Source organism: Protobothrops mucrosquamatus, unplaced genomic scaffold (genome assembly GCF_001527695.2).
Source record: "Protobothrops mucrosquamatus isolate PMUCROS unplaced genomic scaffold, P.Mucros_1.0 scaffold673, whole genome shotgun sequence".
Classification (NCBI taxonomy): Eukaryota; Metazoa; Chordata; class Lepidosauria; order Squamata; family Viperidae; genus Protobothrops; species Protobothrops mucrosquamatus.
In genome coordinates this window covers 202,280-219,303 of record NW_015386961.1, presented here as the reverse complement: position 1 = coordinate 219,303, position 17,024 = coordinate 202,280, and the positions used below count along the sequence as shown (strand labels likewise).

The window sequence follows — 17,024 nt, the reverse complement described above, 5'->3', positions numbered from 1 at the left end:
TTTTTTTTTTTTTTTTTTTATCAGTGTATTTCCACTGAAGTTATTCCCATCCACAGGAAATGATTTCAAGATCTGCTTTCTGACAAGAGGATCCATCATACATCTCCTCCTTACAGCCTTTGGCCAAGAACATTCAGTTTAATTAATGGCATGGGCAAGATACAATAACATGCAGAAATTAGCTCAGTAAATCTATACTCTCCGCCGGTTCTCTGGAACATCTTTGTCATTTCTTGGTTTCCTGCCATTTGGCAGCTTTTATTCTCTTCAGAATTCTTAACTGCTCAGTTTTCATGACCTTTTGGGGAAGTTATAAAATTCTAACACAGAATATTTTACCCTACTGGTTTTACACAGGTCAAGCACCTTGTAAAACAACTTTTCACGTTAACAGTTGCACCACTGGCAAAACATAACCCATGTATTAGAGAACAATAATATCAAATAAAGCCACTTTGGTCAAGTGGTGAAAGTACTGGTCTAGAAATCAGTAGACTGAGAGTTCTAGTTCCACTTTAGACATGAAAGCCAGCTGGTCACTTTGAGCCAGACACCTTCTCTCAGCCCATGGTTGTTATTGTGGGGAAAGAGAGGAAGAGGAAGGAGTACTATTTATGTTTGCTGTTTTGAGTTACTTATAAAGCAATGAAGCCGGGATTTAAAAAATTATGCCATTCACAAAGCAAAAAAAATCATTTTTTTTAAACGTTCTCTGCTAAAAATAGTATTGGGGCCTATGTTTGCATTGTCATTCTACATTCCTTTCTTGTCAGGTGGTATTTTGCTCCACAATTTTAACAATGTTCTCTTTTTCCTTGCCAGTTGGCTGAATGTTACATCCACCTGATAATGGTCAAACACAATCAACAAGGAAAACACTTCTTACGATGGAAGGGCATCTTTTATCTTCATGTGAGAGATATCGTTGTAGAGGGCAATCGAAACTACCTCCTCCATGGGACATTTGAGCCCATACTCTTCACAGCCGTTCTCAATGACAACAGGGTCTGACTTGTGAGGATCAAACATGATAGTGTTGGGAGTGACTAACATGACCCCTCCAACTACTCCCTTGAAAAACAAAATAAAAATAAGTAGACAGTTAGTACTTACACTCATTGCATCACAACTGTCACAACATGATGACACAATGTACCCTCTGTGTTTTTTACACTCCCTTTCTTCTCTAATGTAGTCTTGTTTTCTTCCCAAGTGCTCAGTGAGGAGGAAGAGTTGGGGGGGGGGGGAAATCTCAGCTAAAACTGAGCCAAGATTAAAAGATTTTCAAAACACATCTATCTTCAGCAGACAAGGCCACCGTTATAAAAAGGGATCGAAGTATTTAACTTTCAACCTTGGTTGCAGTGAAAGAGGAGCTACAGCTTGTTAATCAACGAGAATCAAAAGGAAGATTCACAAGACAGTCCAATACATTTTCTGATTTTGGCTGCAAGCCCTAGCTTTAATTGATTTTAGTTCTCAGATGTAGAATTCCCAGTAGGAACTTTGAATGGTTCTAAGATAGAGAAGCAATTTAAATGGCTCTATTGTAGATCTTAAGTACATATTACATATATACTAGAGGAGAAAAAAGTCACCGAAAACACGGATTAGGCAAAGAGAATGTGATTAGAGAACATTATGAGAATATAGATGGAACAGATTAGGAGAGAACTGAACACTCTCTTCTCTTCAGATCACTTTTCAAATCACTTTTCTTTTGCTTACATGTATACACAAAAATTAAGATAACAAGAGTGGCAAATACTTTTAGGTCTTAATCATCCCAACAAAAGTATTTGAAGGTTCATTTTCCAAAACAATTTCAGCCTAGCTTTTCTTTGTCTTAAAAATCTTAATCACCCCAATGAAAGTATCTGAAGGATCCTTTCCCAAAACAATTTCAGCCTAGCCTTTCTTTATCAACAATTTTATCAAGGAAGCTCAGTATAGTCACAGAAGACTAGGAGTACAAATTTTCTATAAAAATTAGAATCGTTGATCTCAATTTAAATGTTTTATATCTGTGATGCAAAGACTCCAAACAATTAATAAAAATCCATTAAAAAAGCAACACTGCAGGCCACAACTTAGCTCCTGATTTCCAAAGTGCTGCAAGAGGTGGTAAAGGTGATGATGGTGTTATCACAAGAGGAAAGACCGAGAATATATTTTTGAAGCAGTATTAAGAGTATTATTAATTTTAATTGAGAAAGACAAACGTGCTCAAAAGAAGTCAGTATGTGCTTCATTGATTATAGAAGGGCCTTCCACTGCATTAATCATATCAAGCTGTGGAATCTACTTAGAAAAATGAGAATCCCAGAACATTTCATTGTCCTTGGCAAAACCTACACACAGGTCCAGAAATCAAAGTATGGTCAGAATATGGTGAAACAGATTGACTGCAGGTTGGCAAAGGAGTGAGACAAGCCTGCATATTCTCCCTTTATTTATTCAGACTACATGCTGAATATACACAGAGGGAAGTTGGGTTGGAAGAAGATGAGCATGGCTTTAAAACTGGAGGAAAAAAACATCAGTAACCTGTGTTATGCAAATGATACTACTCTGATAGCTGAAAATGCAAACTCAGGTTGATGAAAATGCAAGTTCTAGTTAAGAAGCAGAGTGAGAAAATAAGACTAAGATTAAAAATAAACGAGATCAAACTAATGACCACAGGTACAACAACCAGCCTCAGAAATGACAATTAAGACATTAAAGAGATGGATAGTTTCTGCTTTTTTAGGATCGAGTATCAACCCTAAAGGAACTAACATTAAGAAACACACTGCAGGCTAGCACTTGGTAGAGTAACCATGAAGATCTTGGAAAAGATGTTCAGATACCACATTGTGTCTCTACATACAAAGATCAGGGTCATGCAGGCAATAGTTTTACCTAAACTAACTATGGAAGTGAAACTGAAAGTGGGACTTTCAAGAAACAGGATAGAAAGAAGATATTCAAACATGATATTGGAGAACAGTCCTGACACAGCCAAGAAAACAAATAAATGGAACACTGAACAAATCAATCCAGAATTCTCATTCGAGGCACAAATGATCTGGCTAAATCCTACTTCAACACATTAGATGAAGACCCACCTCGCTGGAGAAGGCTCTAATGATGGAAAAGATAAAAAGAAAGAGAAGAAGAAAGTGTCTAAAGCAAGGTGGATGAATTCAAGTACAGTGTTGATGGGTGTACCACTGAAAGACCTAAAGAACTAGGGATCAAATCACCATGGAGAAAATCTAGCTACCTGGTAACTAAGGGTTGACACCAATTTGATAGCACTTAAGCATAGTGGCCTTTTACTGTCATTCGCACCTGTAAAACTCACTCCAAATTGTTCTAAAATTGCCATTTAGAAACAAATGATGAGCTGGGCTGGAGCTCGGGGTAAAATGAGAATGACGGTAGGTTGCCTTCCAGAGGTATCTCTTCTGCCCATACAATTTATTCAAGAATGCCATCTGACAGGAACTTAGAAACAGGCATTTTTGTTTCTTAACCCCACACCTTGGAACATTCTTCCCACCTGATTAAGCCTTTGCTTTTCCATCTCAATCAAGAGGTTTAAGGTTATAATATGAATTCTGCAACCCAATCTACCATACCTGAAATGAACTATTTCTTGCTGATAAAATAAGAAACAAATGGGTGGGGCTTCTAAAATTATTTCAATGAACAATTTTAAAGGTGCAATCAAAACAAGATTATCAGTTAGTGCCCTTTATGTTAGGGACCTGTAGCATAGCCTCACTTGGATTACTACCATGATAGTCTTTTGAATCTTTTTGCAAGATAGGTACATTATTAAGATGCCTCTTTACCCCATTAAAGATCTGCTCCTTTTTACTATCTGATGAACCTATTTCCAGATTAATATATCATTTGGTGTTCTACTTTATAATTGGTATTTCACATAGGAAGCAAATTTGTTGGGAATTATCCAACTTCTCTACCTTGCCATCTGTGAAGTAACGACAATTCATTTTTAAAAACTTATACACCGGTTCATCTTCCTCTGAGGTGGACGACGTAACTCTCTGAAGAGGTCTACAAGCCCTTCTTGCTAAATCAGCATCCTTCAAAAATAAAATTAGACAAAGCAATGGCTTAGATCTTAAGTTAGGAGTTCATTCATGCAAGAGAATGCGATCCTTACTAATCCATCCCTTTGCAAAAATCATGAATATTCACCATATATTTGGTATCATCTCAAAGGCCTGAGGAAATGCTTGAGACATAGACAGTTTCCAGGACTAAAGGGGCTGTAGGGAAGCCCCACTCCCTAAACAGAAGCTGTGATCTCCATGAAAGGAAAAATAGGTTTCCAAACCAGTATCCATAACAGTTATTATTGTTATATTATGTATGCTTTCTATAAAAACCGTCCTCCAATAACACAAAACTCATGTTTGTTGTATAGCTCAGGGGTCCCCAACCTGTGGGCTGCAGCCTGGTAGAGGGCCGTGGCCTACTGGCCACTGGGCCATGGAACAGGCTGGCCAGTGCGCGCACGTGTGCGCACACACACCATTTGCTCTAGTGCCACAGCGTGCAAAACCAGGACACTGCGCCATGGGGTGCGAAAACGGGCTGCTGTGCTCCAGGGTGCAAAAACAGGATGCCGCCACACCTCATGGCGTGAAAATCGGCCACCGCCATGCCTCATGGCATGAAAACGGGCCACAGCTGCACCTCAGGGCATGAAAATGGGACGCCGCACCTCGGGGTGCAAAAATGGGTGCTGCCACAAGGCAGGGCATGGTAACGGGGCACTGTGCCACGCAAGAACACGGCAGGGTTAGTGAGTATCATGCGCGCATGTAAAATGCTTCCCCCTCCCTTTCCCTTCGGTCTGCCAACCAAGAAAGGTTGATGACTTCTGGTATAGATTGAAATGCATTAGTCATTCCCAGAAATAGACCACCAACAAGATATCTATAAGCCTGTTTTTATACCAACTTTGCCTTTTTTTCCTTCTTCTATTATTGGATAACGTTGGAAGGTTAAGGCCACAGAGGAACTGCCTCTTATTAAAAATTTAAGCACTGCCATTCTTGGGAACTGGCACAATCCTGGATAGTTTTCAAAGGCAGCCTATATCAGTGATGGCGAACCTTTTAGAGACCGAGTGCCCAAACTGCAACCCAAAACCCACTTATGTATCGTAAAGTGCCAGGGCCGCAACAGCATTGTGGTGCCCTCAGGAGGAGCGGGGGGCGGGGCGTGGTCCGATGGGTGGGCATAGCTGTGGTGATCACAGCTGCGGTGGTCACGGCACACTGGGTGGGCGTGGCCGGGGTGGGGGGGCCGGGACCAGGGGGCGGGGACCAGTCCCTCGCCATCTCCAGGGCATCCCCAGTGGACCAAAGCCCTGTCGCTTCCAAACGCTACGTGCTCGCTACTCTGGCGAACTCTGCTGGGGCGACAGCATGCGTGCCCACAGAGAGGGCTCCGAGTGCCGCCTCTTGCACGCATGCCATAGGTTCGCCACCACTGGCCTAAATGCTTAATCAGTTTTAGTAAATCTCTTAAACCCCATGAAGTCTTTCTGGAGAAACATCTAATCATGCTAACATATATATTATAGCATAAGCTTTCATAGAGTTTACTTTTAGAAAAACTTGTATCATTCATATACGCACATGCACACACACAAGCACACATGACAAAAACTACACAAGTTTTACTGCAACATATTCTGATTCTAAATGTTAACCTTAATTCAAATCTTATGCAAATCTTACCGGAAGCTTATCATATTCTGCATCTGATGAAGAAGGTGAAATAGGAGCACCAGAACTTGAGGAAGTTGCTTTTGAAGTACCTGGCACATATAGTACCTAGTAAAATAAAAAATAAAAAAGTGGAACACTAACATGTTAAACATTATGACCACTATTAGGATTAAATATGAATAGTAGAGAGTTATTTTAAAATACAATCTATCAGTAATTACTGGTTACTGGTTTTCATTCTTCTCTTCAGTCACCATTAACCTACTGTCCTCCAGGTGCATTAGACTTCAATATAACTAACATGGGATTATGGGAATTGTTATCCAACTCATTCACAGAAAAAAGGAATAGAAAAGGTTGCAACAGACATTTTTCGTTTCTAATACCATTACATGCAATTAATTTGACTTTCACAATTAATCCAAGCACAAGTATTTAAAACAACAGACAAGGAATAAAATGCACACTAAAATTATCTAGAAGCAAGATCTGTTTATTTCCAGGGTTCTTCACTAAAGCTTGAATACTCTATATCATAAGGAGCACTATAAGCCACCCAGAGTCACTCTGGATAGCAAGAACAGTAGCATATTAATTTAATAAATAAATAATTTAAAAAGGAACAACTAGAGCAGACATATGAAACAATCAACAATATCTTCAAAGGAATAAATTTCACAAGGCAAGCTAAGAACAACAACACCCTTCCTGGATATCCTCATCAGCAGAGAAAATAAAGGTAACATAAAGGTCAATGAGAAGCACAAATCTATTGAATATAACCCATACCTAACCAAGTGCTCCATTACCAAAGTAATAACCTAACCCAGTGGTGGCGAACCTGTGGCACTGGTGCCAGAGGCGGCACTTGGAGCCCTCTCTGTGGGCACACGTGCCATTGCCCCAGCCTTGCCTCCCCCCGCGATCCCCTCACCAGCAGCCGCCCTGGAGGAGAGTCGCCCCCGAGCGTGGCCCACGCGGAACAGCGCAGCCAAGGACATGGCAGTCAGGCAGTGTAGACAAGACTCTGTCCTCACGCCCCATCGCGCACAGTTGATGCTTCAGGGCACGGGGGAGAGGGCGTGGCTGCCATGGCGCTTCTGGGCTGCCTGGGCGATCTGCAGCAGGCCCTGGAGGCGGTGAGTGGCCCTGCGAGCAGGCGGGGTGGGGGCGGGGCAGGGGGTGGAGCGGGGGCGGGGCTCGGTCTCTAAAAGGTTCGCCATCACTGACCTAACCTACCACAAGCAAAAAAAAATGGAAAATCGGACAGGGTCATGTGGTGACCTGCTTAATAACCACATGAATTACAGCCATAATTCCACTTTTAAGTCAAGAACTACCTTTACTGTATTCTGCAAAATCACATTTTTTATCCTTTACATACGGTAGAAGATGGCCTTGGGACATGATATGCCAAAAGGATTTAATCTCAATTTTAAAATACCCACACAAAATATTCAAAAGCCTATAGCTTTCAGTAACGTGAACGTGATAAAATTTCCTGCAGTTTAAATCACAAAGAACTGAAACCTGGAAATGAGATTTCTGGATCTAATTAGTTTCATGATGCGAAACAATGCTTGTTAAATTGTGTTCCAGTGAACTATGAAATTACTTAAAAAGCGTTACAGGAGCTGTCAGAGAAAATGAATGCCACAGGGACATTCTTTCCGTACTATTGATATTCCTACTATTCCAAGTTATCGGAAAAATTTGGCTACATCATATAGGATGCCTTCAAACCATGTGGAGTTACAGGAAGCCTTAAGGGAAGAGTACTGTCTAGCAAACATGCTAAAATGTTTTAGACCTCATCACTTTCCCAGGATAAAAAATTATGTTCAGTTGAGATAATTCCTTCAATATTCCAATGTGGTCTCTCAGCATATATGTTGAATGACCTTGGAATGATCTGATACTTCCTTTTTTTATGGAAACAGTCAAAATTTCTGCTTGCAAACACAATTTCTATTCTGAAATTGCCCTGTCCCATTTGCTATGTTACAAAAAAAAAAATCTATTAAAGAGGCCAAAAGTAGATGCAGAATACCTTTCCTTGCTTATGGTAGGTGATATTTATCTGGAATCACCCTCTATAAATCCAACTGGTTCAGAATAATATAAATATAAAACCTTTGCAAGGTTAGAAAGCAAGATTGTTACTTCTGTTACAAGGTTACAAGATGTAGGGAACAGACAAGAATGTTCAAAATAATGAACTAAAACAAATGTAGCAAGGTGTCTATTCACAGTAAGGGTTTTTCTTAAAAAAAGTTAAATGCTCATAAATGCATTACTCCAATGACTAGAAACAGCATGCATAAAACCAGGGTGTAGCTTAACCAACATTCATAAAATAATGGGAAGCAATAGGACTCTAATTTTCTGAGTCATCCAAAAGCTAGAAGGAATAAGCTAGGGCACGGGTGTCAAACTTTTTTTGCATTGCCGGAGCTGGGATGGGCGCGATCTCCGCATGATACAACCAGCCCACAGGCCGGCAGTTTGACACCCCTGAGCTAGGGTGTGTGTATTCAACTTGTGTGTTTTAAAATTACATACTAATACAGGCAGAGGCTGGAAGTACCAATGTTTATCAGAAAAGAACTAGCTATAGGTACTTACCTGTAGCTTAAATTCTTCAACTGATCATCTGTGAATTCACAGATGGGTTGTAAGACTTTAGCCCACTCTGAATCTTACAGAGCTTAAAGAATGTTTTGTTGGGATTCCTCCCTTACACATAGTATTAGATGTGGCTCCCTTAGTTCCCAAGTCAGACCTTGAGAAGTTTATGGAGCCCCTCAGCACTGACTGGGGTACTCCTTTCATAAGATTTTGGTCATTTACCAAATGATTTACCCTGTGCCAATTGTAAAAAACTTGGGAGTCCCCAGAAAATTATAAACAACTCATATGTGGTTGAGATGGGCATGAGAAGTCGTCTATCTCCAAACAGCAGACCAGAAATAGGAGGAATACTTGTGTTGACTCTTTTTGTAAGCACACAAGGTGTTTAGGCTTGGCTTCTCCCCAGGTAGAATAGGCAAAAGGTTGTTTCCATGCATGGGGAGATATTTGCTATTGCAAAAACAGCACTTTTAGAATTGGGCCTCCAAGACCAGAAGGTGCATGAACTGGAGGAAGGAGAAGCATCCTGCACCTGAAAATCCCTCATATGCAAAAAATAAAGCAGGCAAGAAGGAAGACTTGATGAACTGCCAAATAAGCATCACTGGATTGGTCAGAAACAAACAGGATTCATGTTTAATCGTGTATGCTATTCACAGGGAGGATCCTGCTAAGAAATTTCTTAAGCATTACAAAATTCAGGACAAATTCAGAGTATAATATATAATATAAATCACAGACCAAAATAACAAATCAGTTACTGTAAAGGTAAACTGGAAGCTCTTGCGCTCTACCAGCCATATAGCTAAGCTTATCATTTCTATCATCAAAAGTTATTTGAAAAACATTAGCACAAATCAAATCTTGTCACAATTACCTGGCCTGGAACAATTGTGTGTGTGAAAAGCTTATTGAGTTCCACAAGTTTATTTGGAGTGATGTTAAACGTCAGGGCTATGCTGTTTAAGGTGTCTTGGCTTCCAGCCTGAGACAGAGAGAAGATAGAAAGTTTAAATTTCAAAATATATTTTAACTAATCATGCCTCTTTAAAACAAATATCTGGTCTACATTCAGAGATTGCTGCAAAAATGTTTTGGAACATAGAAAAAGAACTTATTATTTCAGATGTTGAGTCCACAAAATAATGACATCAGAAATTTCAAACCCACAGCACAGTGACTGGTTTATCTGTGTAGTCACCACTGGATGACTTTTGGTTCCTTCTGTCTTTGTCTCAACTATACTGTATGAAGAAGCAATCATTTTGCAGCAGTCAATATGAGATTTATTCCTTTTGCCCCACTTTCAACCACGAGAATATTTTTCCACAACTACCCAAGAGCATGTTGGTCAAACCATAAAAACTTCGTCACATTAGGGAAATCTTCACTGAGGATGGGTTTTTTTGTGAGTAAATATGTGTGTGCACATGTATAGCCAAAAACATCTTCTGAATTATATTTTATGGACAAAAACAATAAATTTATATTCTAAATCTTAATCACTGAGATACTATGTGATTCTTATTATCTTTTGATGCAACAGACCAATAGGTCAATCCTTCTAGAAAAAGGTTTTAAAGAACTTGGGTGAAGCAGCAGAACTCATGGTTTCTAATTCAAAGCAAATTTGATTCCATCCATTTTCTACTGATTTATATATGCAGGCATCATAGAGTAAGTAGATTATTCACTGTTGTTTTTTCAGCTAAACCCTTTCCAATCCAGCAATCCTGAAATCCCATAGATAATATTCTCTAGTTTTATATTTGTCCTTTCAAAACAGTCAAGAATAGGTATTCCAACACATAAAGATATCTAATTTTGGTGGACAACAAAACAACAGTCTTAGTACATCAATATTATGCCAAAGATCAGATGGCAGTTAAGACACACCAAATTCCAGAATTATTTATGGAAAATATAGCTTCTCCTCTCCAAAACAGCCATCACGTGTGATAGCTACAACACCTCATTTGTACATTCAAGATTTTCCATACACAAAGATTCACAAATTACTAGACTCCTGTGTCCCCAGGACTTTATGGGGTTAATAGAGATCTCTGCAAGCTGAATAACTTCCTGTTTTGCAGCACTTCCTGTCGAGATATAGAACAGGTAGTTTCCCACTGCCAGGAAACCCCCCTCCCCATTCTTGCTCCTAATACTTCCCCCCCCCAAGCACCTACATAAGAAGATGTCCTACATAGCTTCTTATATATGTTAACAAATATTCCACACATGGAAAATCTATATTTTATATATAATTGGGCTTTCATTTGCACTACTTGCAGGGAAACGTAAGTAACCTATGACAAAAACAGCTATTATTCAACTATTTGTGAAATCAACCTAATACTTCAAAAACAAACAAGAAGAGAATGGTTCTTAATTTCTTACTTCACAAAATAATTTCACTAATTTTTCAGCATATGTACCTGGAGGAAGTCCAATGCTACTCAGCTCTGTTTCTAAGTAATTGACATAAAATATTGTTACATGAAAAAACATGTTAAGTGTCCCGTGAAAAATTGTTTCCTACAGCTGTTATTTGGCCAGGAAAATACCACTAAACAACCGGAAAGGCAAGCAGCAGTTAGCAAAGTGGATATGTCTAGTAGGAAAATGGTACAAATAGAAAAAACACTTAAAATGTTTACAGAAGCTACAATTCTGGTTTTCAAATGGATTTCAAGCACTGTCAGGGGAAATCACACACACAGAGACGCAGGTGCGCACACACGCATGCAAACACACATGCTCAGACACAGAGCACTCAAGAAATGACACATCATATGCTAAGTTGCTTTATTTTACATACTTCAGTTACAGTTAGAGAAAAAGATTTTATCCCCTTATTAGCACAAAACTTTATAGTTAACATGAAATTATTATGTAAGCAATTTTGTGACATTTCAAGTACACAAATTAGTGAAGGAGTGGACATTTCCACAACTCCCACGTCTAAAAATTCCCAATCAAGCCTTACCGTGTATTCAATTGTACCCTGGGGTTTCTGAGATACCATTTTTTTTTCTTTCTTCTCATTTGTTTTGGTTTGGTTATCATCTGAAAGAAAAACCAGAGCAACAATTACTAACGTTGTTCTACATTTTTTGGTGATAATTTAGCACTACAGGACAACAGCAGCCTAACCATGAATTTAAACCAGAAAATGTAGTTTTAACACATTGAGAAAAGCCCTTTTAACATTTGCAAGTTAAACAAGGATTGGCTGCACATTGCTTTCCAGTTATGTCAGCATGGCTCATATAAACTTTCCTATCTTCAAGCATTTTTCTCTTGCCTTGGGCTATGACATTCAACCAGCCACTCCTCGGCAGACATTCTGATCTCTGCAAACAGAAACACTCAAGCTGAAACTGATCCTCAACAATATTTAACTTTTAAAATAAAGAAATACATGCTACTTGCTCCTTTATGCTAGAATACATGCTTAAGCAATATACATGCTCAGTTACTTCTGTATTTGTTAAATTCATTTCATTTAGGGTAGAAAAGGCATAAATAAAATCACCCTAACAATGACAGCAGTAAGCAAATGGGGATAGCTGGAGACACTGATTACAATATACTAAGCCAGACCCCAAACTACTGTTTATGCTGACTGGCTTAGCTGTTGGTAAAAATGTTTTCTAACCCTACTCCTTAAAATTTAGTGAAGAAGCATGCAATCTTTCTAACCCAGTGGACAATGCTGCATTTTTAAGCTGTTTTGATTAATGGTTGCATGGTATATAGCCAATGATCCTTTGGAAAGAAGGTGAGTTTGGTGAACTGAAGAGACAGTAGGCTTTGCAGAACCTTTACATATCTATATTTCTCCTTATTTTGACTTCCAAAAGCAGGGGAGGAAAAAGCATTGAACTTACAGCAATCTAACAGTCACAAAATTGGTTTGGGTGGAACCCATGCTACCTCTGTGACCCATAGACCCACCCCTATTCTAAACTTATACAGACAAAGCCTGAAGCAACCGTTCTACAAATATCTTATTTGAATTTGATTGGACTTGGGGGGTCCAGGCATGGGAGGCAATTTAAGGGAGGGAAAAGTTAAGAGTTGGGGCTTTTGGCACGCAATTTCTCACTTCTGGCTATGCACTACTGTAATTCACTTGACTTTTAATAAACTATACAGTACTTTTCTCATTAAATGAGGTTAAGGATCGTTGTTACTTAGAGGTTTAAGCTGGGGCAGATCTGATATACATCCTGCATAGCAAAACTTTTTCCTTTGAATACTTTAGTCAGGTTTCATATGATCTTTATCTAGCTATTCCTACCAAAACCAACACCAAAGGACATATCACAGTCCATCTTCTCTAGTTATCATAAACTGCAAACTGCAAGGCCAACATCAGCTAAAGAACTGGCAGCTGTGATTTCACACTGTTGTGAATAGACTGGAGTAATATCTAAAGAATTCCCTCAATATCTGGAAATATCGAATTTATCGGACATCAGCAACCTAATTCTACAAAAAAAAAAAAAGCCCACCCTACTGTGAACTCCCTATATTCTTAGACACTAACTTGATCATTCTTTGGTTATACCTGTTGAATTATTAAGTTTCCACCAGTCTTGGATTGTGAATCCAAGTATAGATTACCCACATATCATCATAATAATGAATAGAATAGGACAGGACAGGACAGGACAGAACAAGTTTGCTTTCAACTAGATTCTTGCCAAGTCTCTTGCCAGATAATCCTGACCTGCATCAAAGCAAGCCAAATTCATGGGAAAATTAAAATAACCCATATAAACACAGAATTGCATTGTTCAGAAGATCAACTGACTCATTTTCTCCAAATCTGATAAATTTAGGCGAGGGGAAGGAATGTAAACCTATCCCTTCTCTATTTTCTTTGATTGAGGAAGCAGTAGAGGAAAGATCTATACAATGCATGGAGGAACAACAATAAGAGTCATTCTCTACTTTCTCAGTTGCAATATGACTAATTCCCGGCTTAAAGTTAAAGCAAAGAAACAGCATAATTCTATGATTTTTGCTTCAGGCAATTCTTGCAGCAGAGGTTTGTACTCATTTAGGAATTACCATGCATATTAATAGGCGATTCTCATATTATCTATATCTATAATGCAGGGATGGGCAATTAATTTTTCCAAGCGGCCGCAATAGAAACTGGACTGTTGTGGAGGCCTAAACCAATAGTTCCCGGGTACACTCCACCTGCAAGGCCACTCATACTGAGACAGTGGTCGGTGACTGAGATTGGGTCCCCTTATGCGATGACCACCACTACCATCTCCTCAGGTGAGGGGGCGAGAAAAGCACTTTCTCTCTTCATCCTCACACAATCAGCAGGATTGAAGGATCACATGGGGATTGCACAGAGCTGGACCTGACTTGGCTGCTACTCCCGCCTTCTGGGGCAAACATATTTGATTTCTAATTTTGAATTGACTTCAGGCAGGCCAGATAGGGACAGTTGAAGGGCCAGATGTGGCTCAGGGGCTGTAAAATGCCCAGGTCTGTTATAATGTAAAGTAGGGTAATATTAAAATAGCTCTCTTTGGTTTTCAACCCCCACCCAAATAAGCACACCAACAAGCTGTTTGAATGGCAATCATTAGGGAAGTCTGGGTAATAATGTTTCAGCTTAAAAAGAGATATAAAAGAGCTTTTGCCCAGTCTGGCAAACAGACAGGAAGTCCTCAATTAATTATGGTTTCCCATTTGAATCAGGAAACAAGAATAACAGTATCAGAACAAACAAAGATGTTTTGCTGTTCAGTTATCAGCATGAAGAGCCAAAAACTTTCTCTGTAAATATAGAACTCTGAAGTTAGATATTGAACAGGTTTTTGTAATCTGAAAGCAGTTGAAAGTTTGGATCCTCTTCCAATCACAAAAGCAACACTTCAATGTTTTTTATTTCATTAGAATTTGTTTGTTTATTTCATTTGCATTCCACTTTTATTATTTTTATAAATAACTCAAGGCAGCAAATATATTTCATACTCCTTCCTCCTTCTACTTTCGCCACAACAACAACCCTATGAGGTGGGTTGGGCTGAGAGAGAATGACTGGTCCAAAGTCACCCAGCTGGCTTTCATGGCTAAGGCAGCTCTTGCACTCACGGTCTTCAGCTTTCTAGACCAGCACCTTAATTACCAGACCTAACTAACTCTTTTATCCCACCTTTATTATTATTTTATAAGTAACTCAAGGGGGCAAACATATCCAACACACCTTCCTCCTTCTATTTCCCCCAAAACAACAACTCTGTGAGGTGGGTTGGACTGATAGAGAGTGAAGGGCGCAAGGACACCCAGCTAGCTATCTGGGGGACCAATCATTGGGACTAGAGCTCAGTCTCCTGGTTTCCAAACTATTACTGCACCAAACTTTATTTTATAGAAATACATTATAAAGAAATAAAGAAATGTTAGTGTCCAAAGAAGAAGAAAAAAACCTACAAATTTACCTATATTATCTACCTACTATATTATCTATATACTATTATCCTGACAGGAATTATATGAGACATGCGGTTTTGCTTTGAAAGTTCCTCTCTTCAAGCTTTGCCCATTATTGGACAGACCCGTATGCCCCAATACTGCAAAGCTCTACAATATGCAGCACCAGGAGTAAACTGTTAAAGCTGAATTTAATTTATGCTTCATGTTTATTTTAGGATTGATTCTAATAATCTGCAAGCCCGAATAGATCACCATCAGCTCTTTCAGCAGATAGCATTGCTGGTTGAGGAATTCTGGGAGTTGAAGTCCACAAGTCACAAAAGGGCCAAGTTTGAAGACCCCTGTTCTAGATTACTAAATTGTACTAGATTACTAATTTGTACAGGAGGAGGAGGAGGAGGAGGAGGAGGAGGAGGAGGAGGAGGAGACGGAGACGACTGCTGGGATGCAGCCCCACTGAACACAAAAGGATTAGACAGAAGGCTACCAGGGATGAGAGAGGGCAGGTGGTATGAGGCCAAGAGCCAAGAATCCCTTTTCTCCTGGGATGTGTATCAGGTTTCTTGGAGGTAAATAAGAAAGGACTAGAAACAGGAAGCCTGCTACTTTGCTTAAAAGCTCTTCACCAGAGGGACAGAAGACCAAGGAAACATTGGTGCGAAGAGTTCAAAAATCACAGTACTGTAAACTAGAGAGTAATTGTTTGCTGCATAGTATAAGGGATGAACCTAATCTCTGGAGCTTAGGTTATATGTAACAATCTGGACATTTTAGATTGGTGAACAAACCATGATTAAAATGTGCGCTTTCGTATAATGCATCAGCCATTCAAAATCTGTACAGCCAATTCCTTGTTATTGTATTTTAAAAGGCTCTCCAATGTAAGATTAGGGAGGTATTTGTGTTTGTTTGACTCATTCACTGCCTTCACACCTTTCACACAATCAAACCAATAAACAACAATCAAGATAAACTAAGCCAACCAATAATACAAATACCATGAATGAGCATCAAAACAATCACAACGTTAGAGCAAATGAATCACAAAGCAAATGAAAAATAAATGGGGGAAACCACTGAAAGCAAAATTGGCATGGCTACTGTGGAGGGAAAGCTAAAGAATGAAAATAGAACATATGTTGAACATATTCTGATTCTTCTTCAAGTGTGGAAAAGAAGAGGTCGTACAGACAGACTAGGGAGGAAATTGTAGCTCACTGGCACTACAGTATTACAGTATCAAAAGGCCCTAGTCCTAATCAATTCCAGACAGGTTTATTTTGGGCAGCAGAAAGAAAAGTTTGTTGTTTGCAGAGTGTAGCTCTTAAGGAACAACTTACTGAAGAAGACATTATTTCAAGCACAAGGGACCTGAGCTACATAAGGCTTTATCAATAATAACAAGCTCCTTGAATCTGAGGAGTTGAAATTAATAAAACGAATTCAACAATAGGCATGTATTAAATTTCTAACTCATTGATAAGAAATTTTGCAGATATGAAGTGGCAACTCCTATTTATGCAGATCATAATCCAGTAATTCTTAAGGTTGGGTAGAAGAACTACAGTACTAATTTAACATTATAATACTATTAATAATTTATTAATAATTATTTGTTAATACTTTACAATTATAGTACTATTATAACTATTAAACTATAGGAATTAAAGAGCTTCTTCCAAATCAGCTTAATCTCTAATGCCTCCCTATCTACAAGTTTGGGAGGGTGGAAACAGTATTAATTATGTTTGTAACTGCTTCAAAGAAGATCAGAAATCACGTATTTAAATATATTTTTTATCTTACTGTTTTCTAAATCTCTACCATTATTAACTTTTTCTTCTTTCTTTCTATCTCATCTTTTTTTTTGTATTTTTTCACTTTTCTATATTTATTTTTCGGAAGCTTTTAACTCTGTAAACAATTTTCAATAAAATTATGTATCTATATATTTTTATATAAACATCTATCTATTGGTAATTAAACTGAATATATGATCCCTGGGTGCATCCATGCCAAACAAATAAAATAAAACGAACACCAGGGTAAAATAATCAAACTCTAGGAGTTTAATGTTACAGTACCAAACGCCAAGCTTTCGTCAGCATTCTGCTGACATCATCAGGGCTTAAACGGTCAGTCTATGGGAGAGTTTTATAGTTCGAA

General features: G+C 38.8%; 1 protein-coding gene across 1 annotated transcript in view; it reads right to left on the bottom strand.

Moving 5' to 3' along the window:
- NCOA7 (nuclear receptor coactivator 7) overlaps positions 1-17,024 on the bottom strand; it is a 60,091-nt gene that overhangs the window by 17,029 nt on the left and 26,038 nt on the right. Inside the window, exons 4-8 of the mRNA XM_029284514.1 lie at positions 11,377-11,456; positions 9,265-9,372; positions 5,766-5,861; positions 3,975-4,097; positions 887-1,071 (exon numbers count right to left, since the gene is read on the bottom strand). Of these exons, the coding sequence (XP_029140347.1) occupies positions 887-1,071; positions 3,975-4,097; positions 5,766-5,861; positions 9,265-9,372; positions 11,377-11,456 (592 nt within the window). The remainder of the gene's footprint in view (positions 1-886; positions 1,072-3,974; positions 4,098-5,765; positions 5,862-9,264; positions 9,373-11,376; positions 11,457-17,024) is intronic.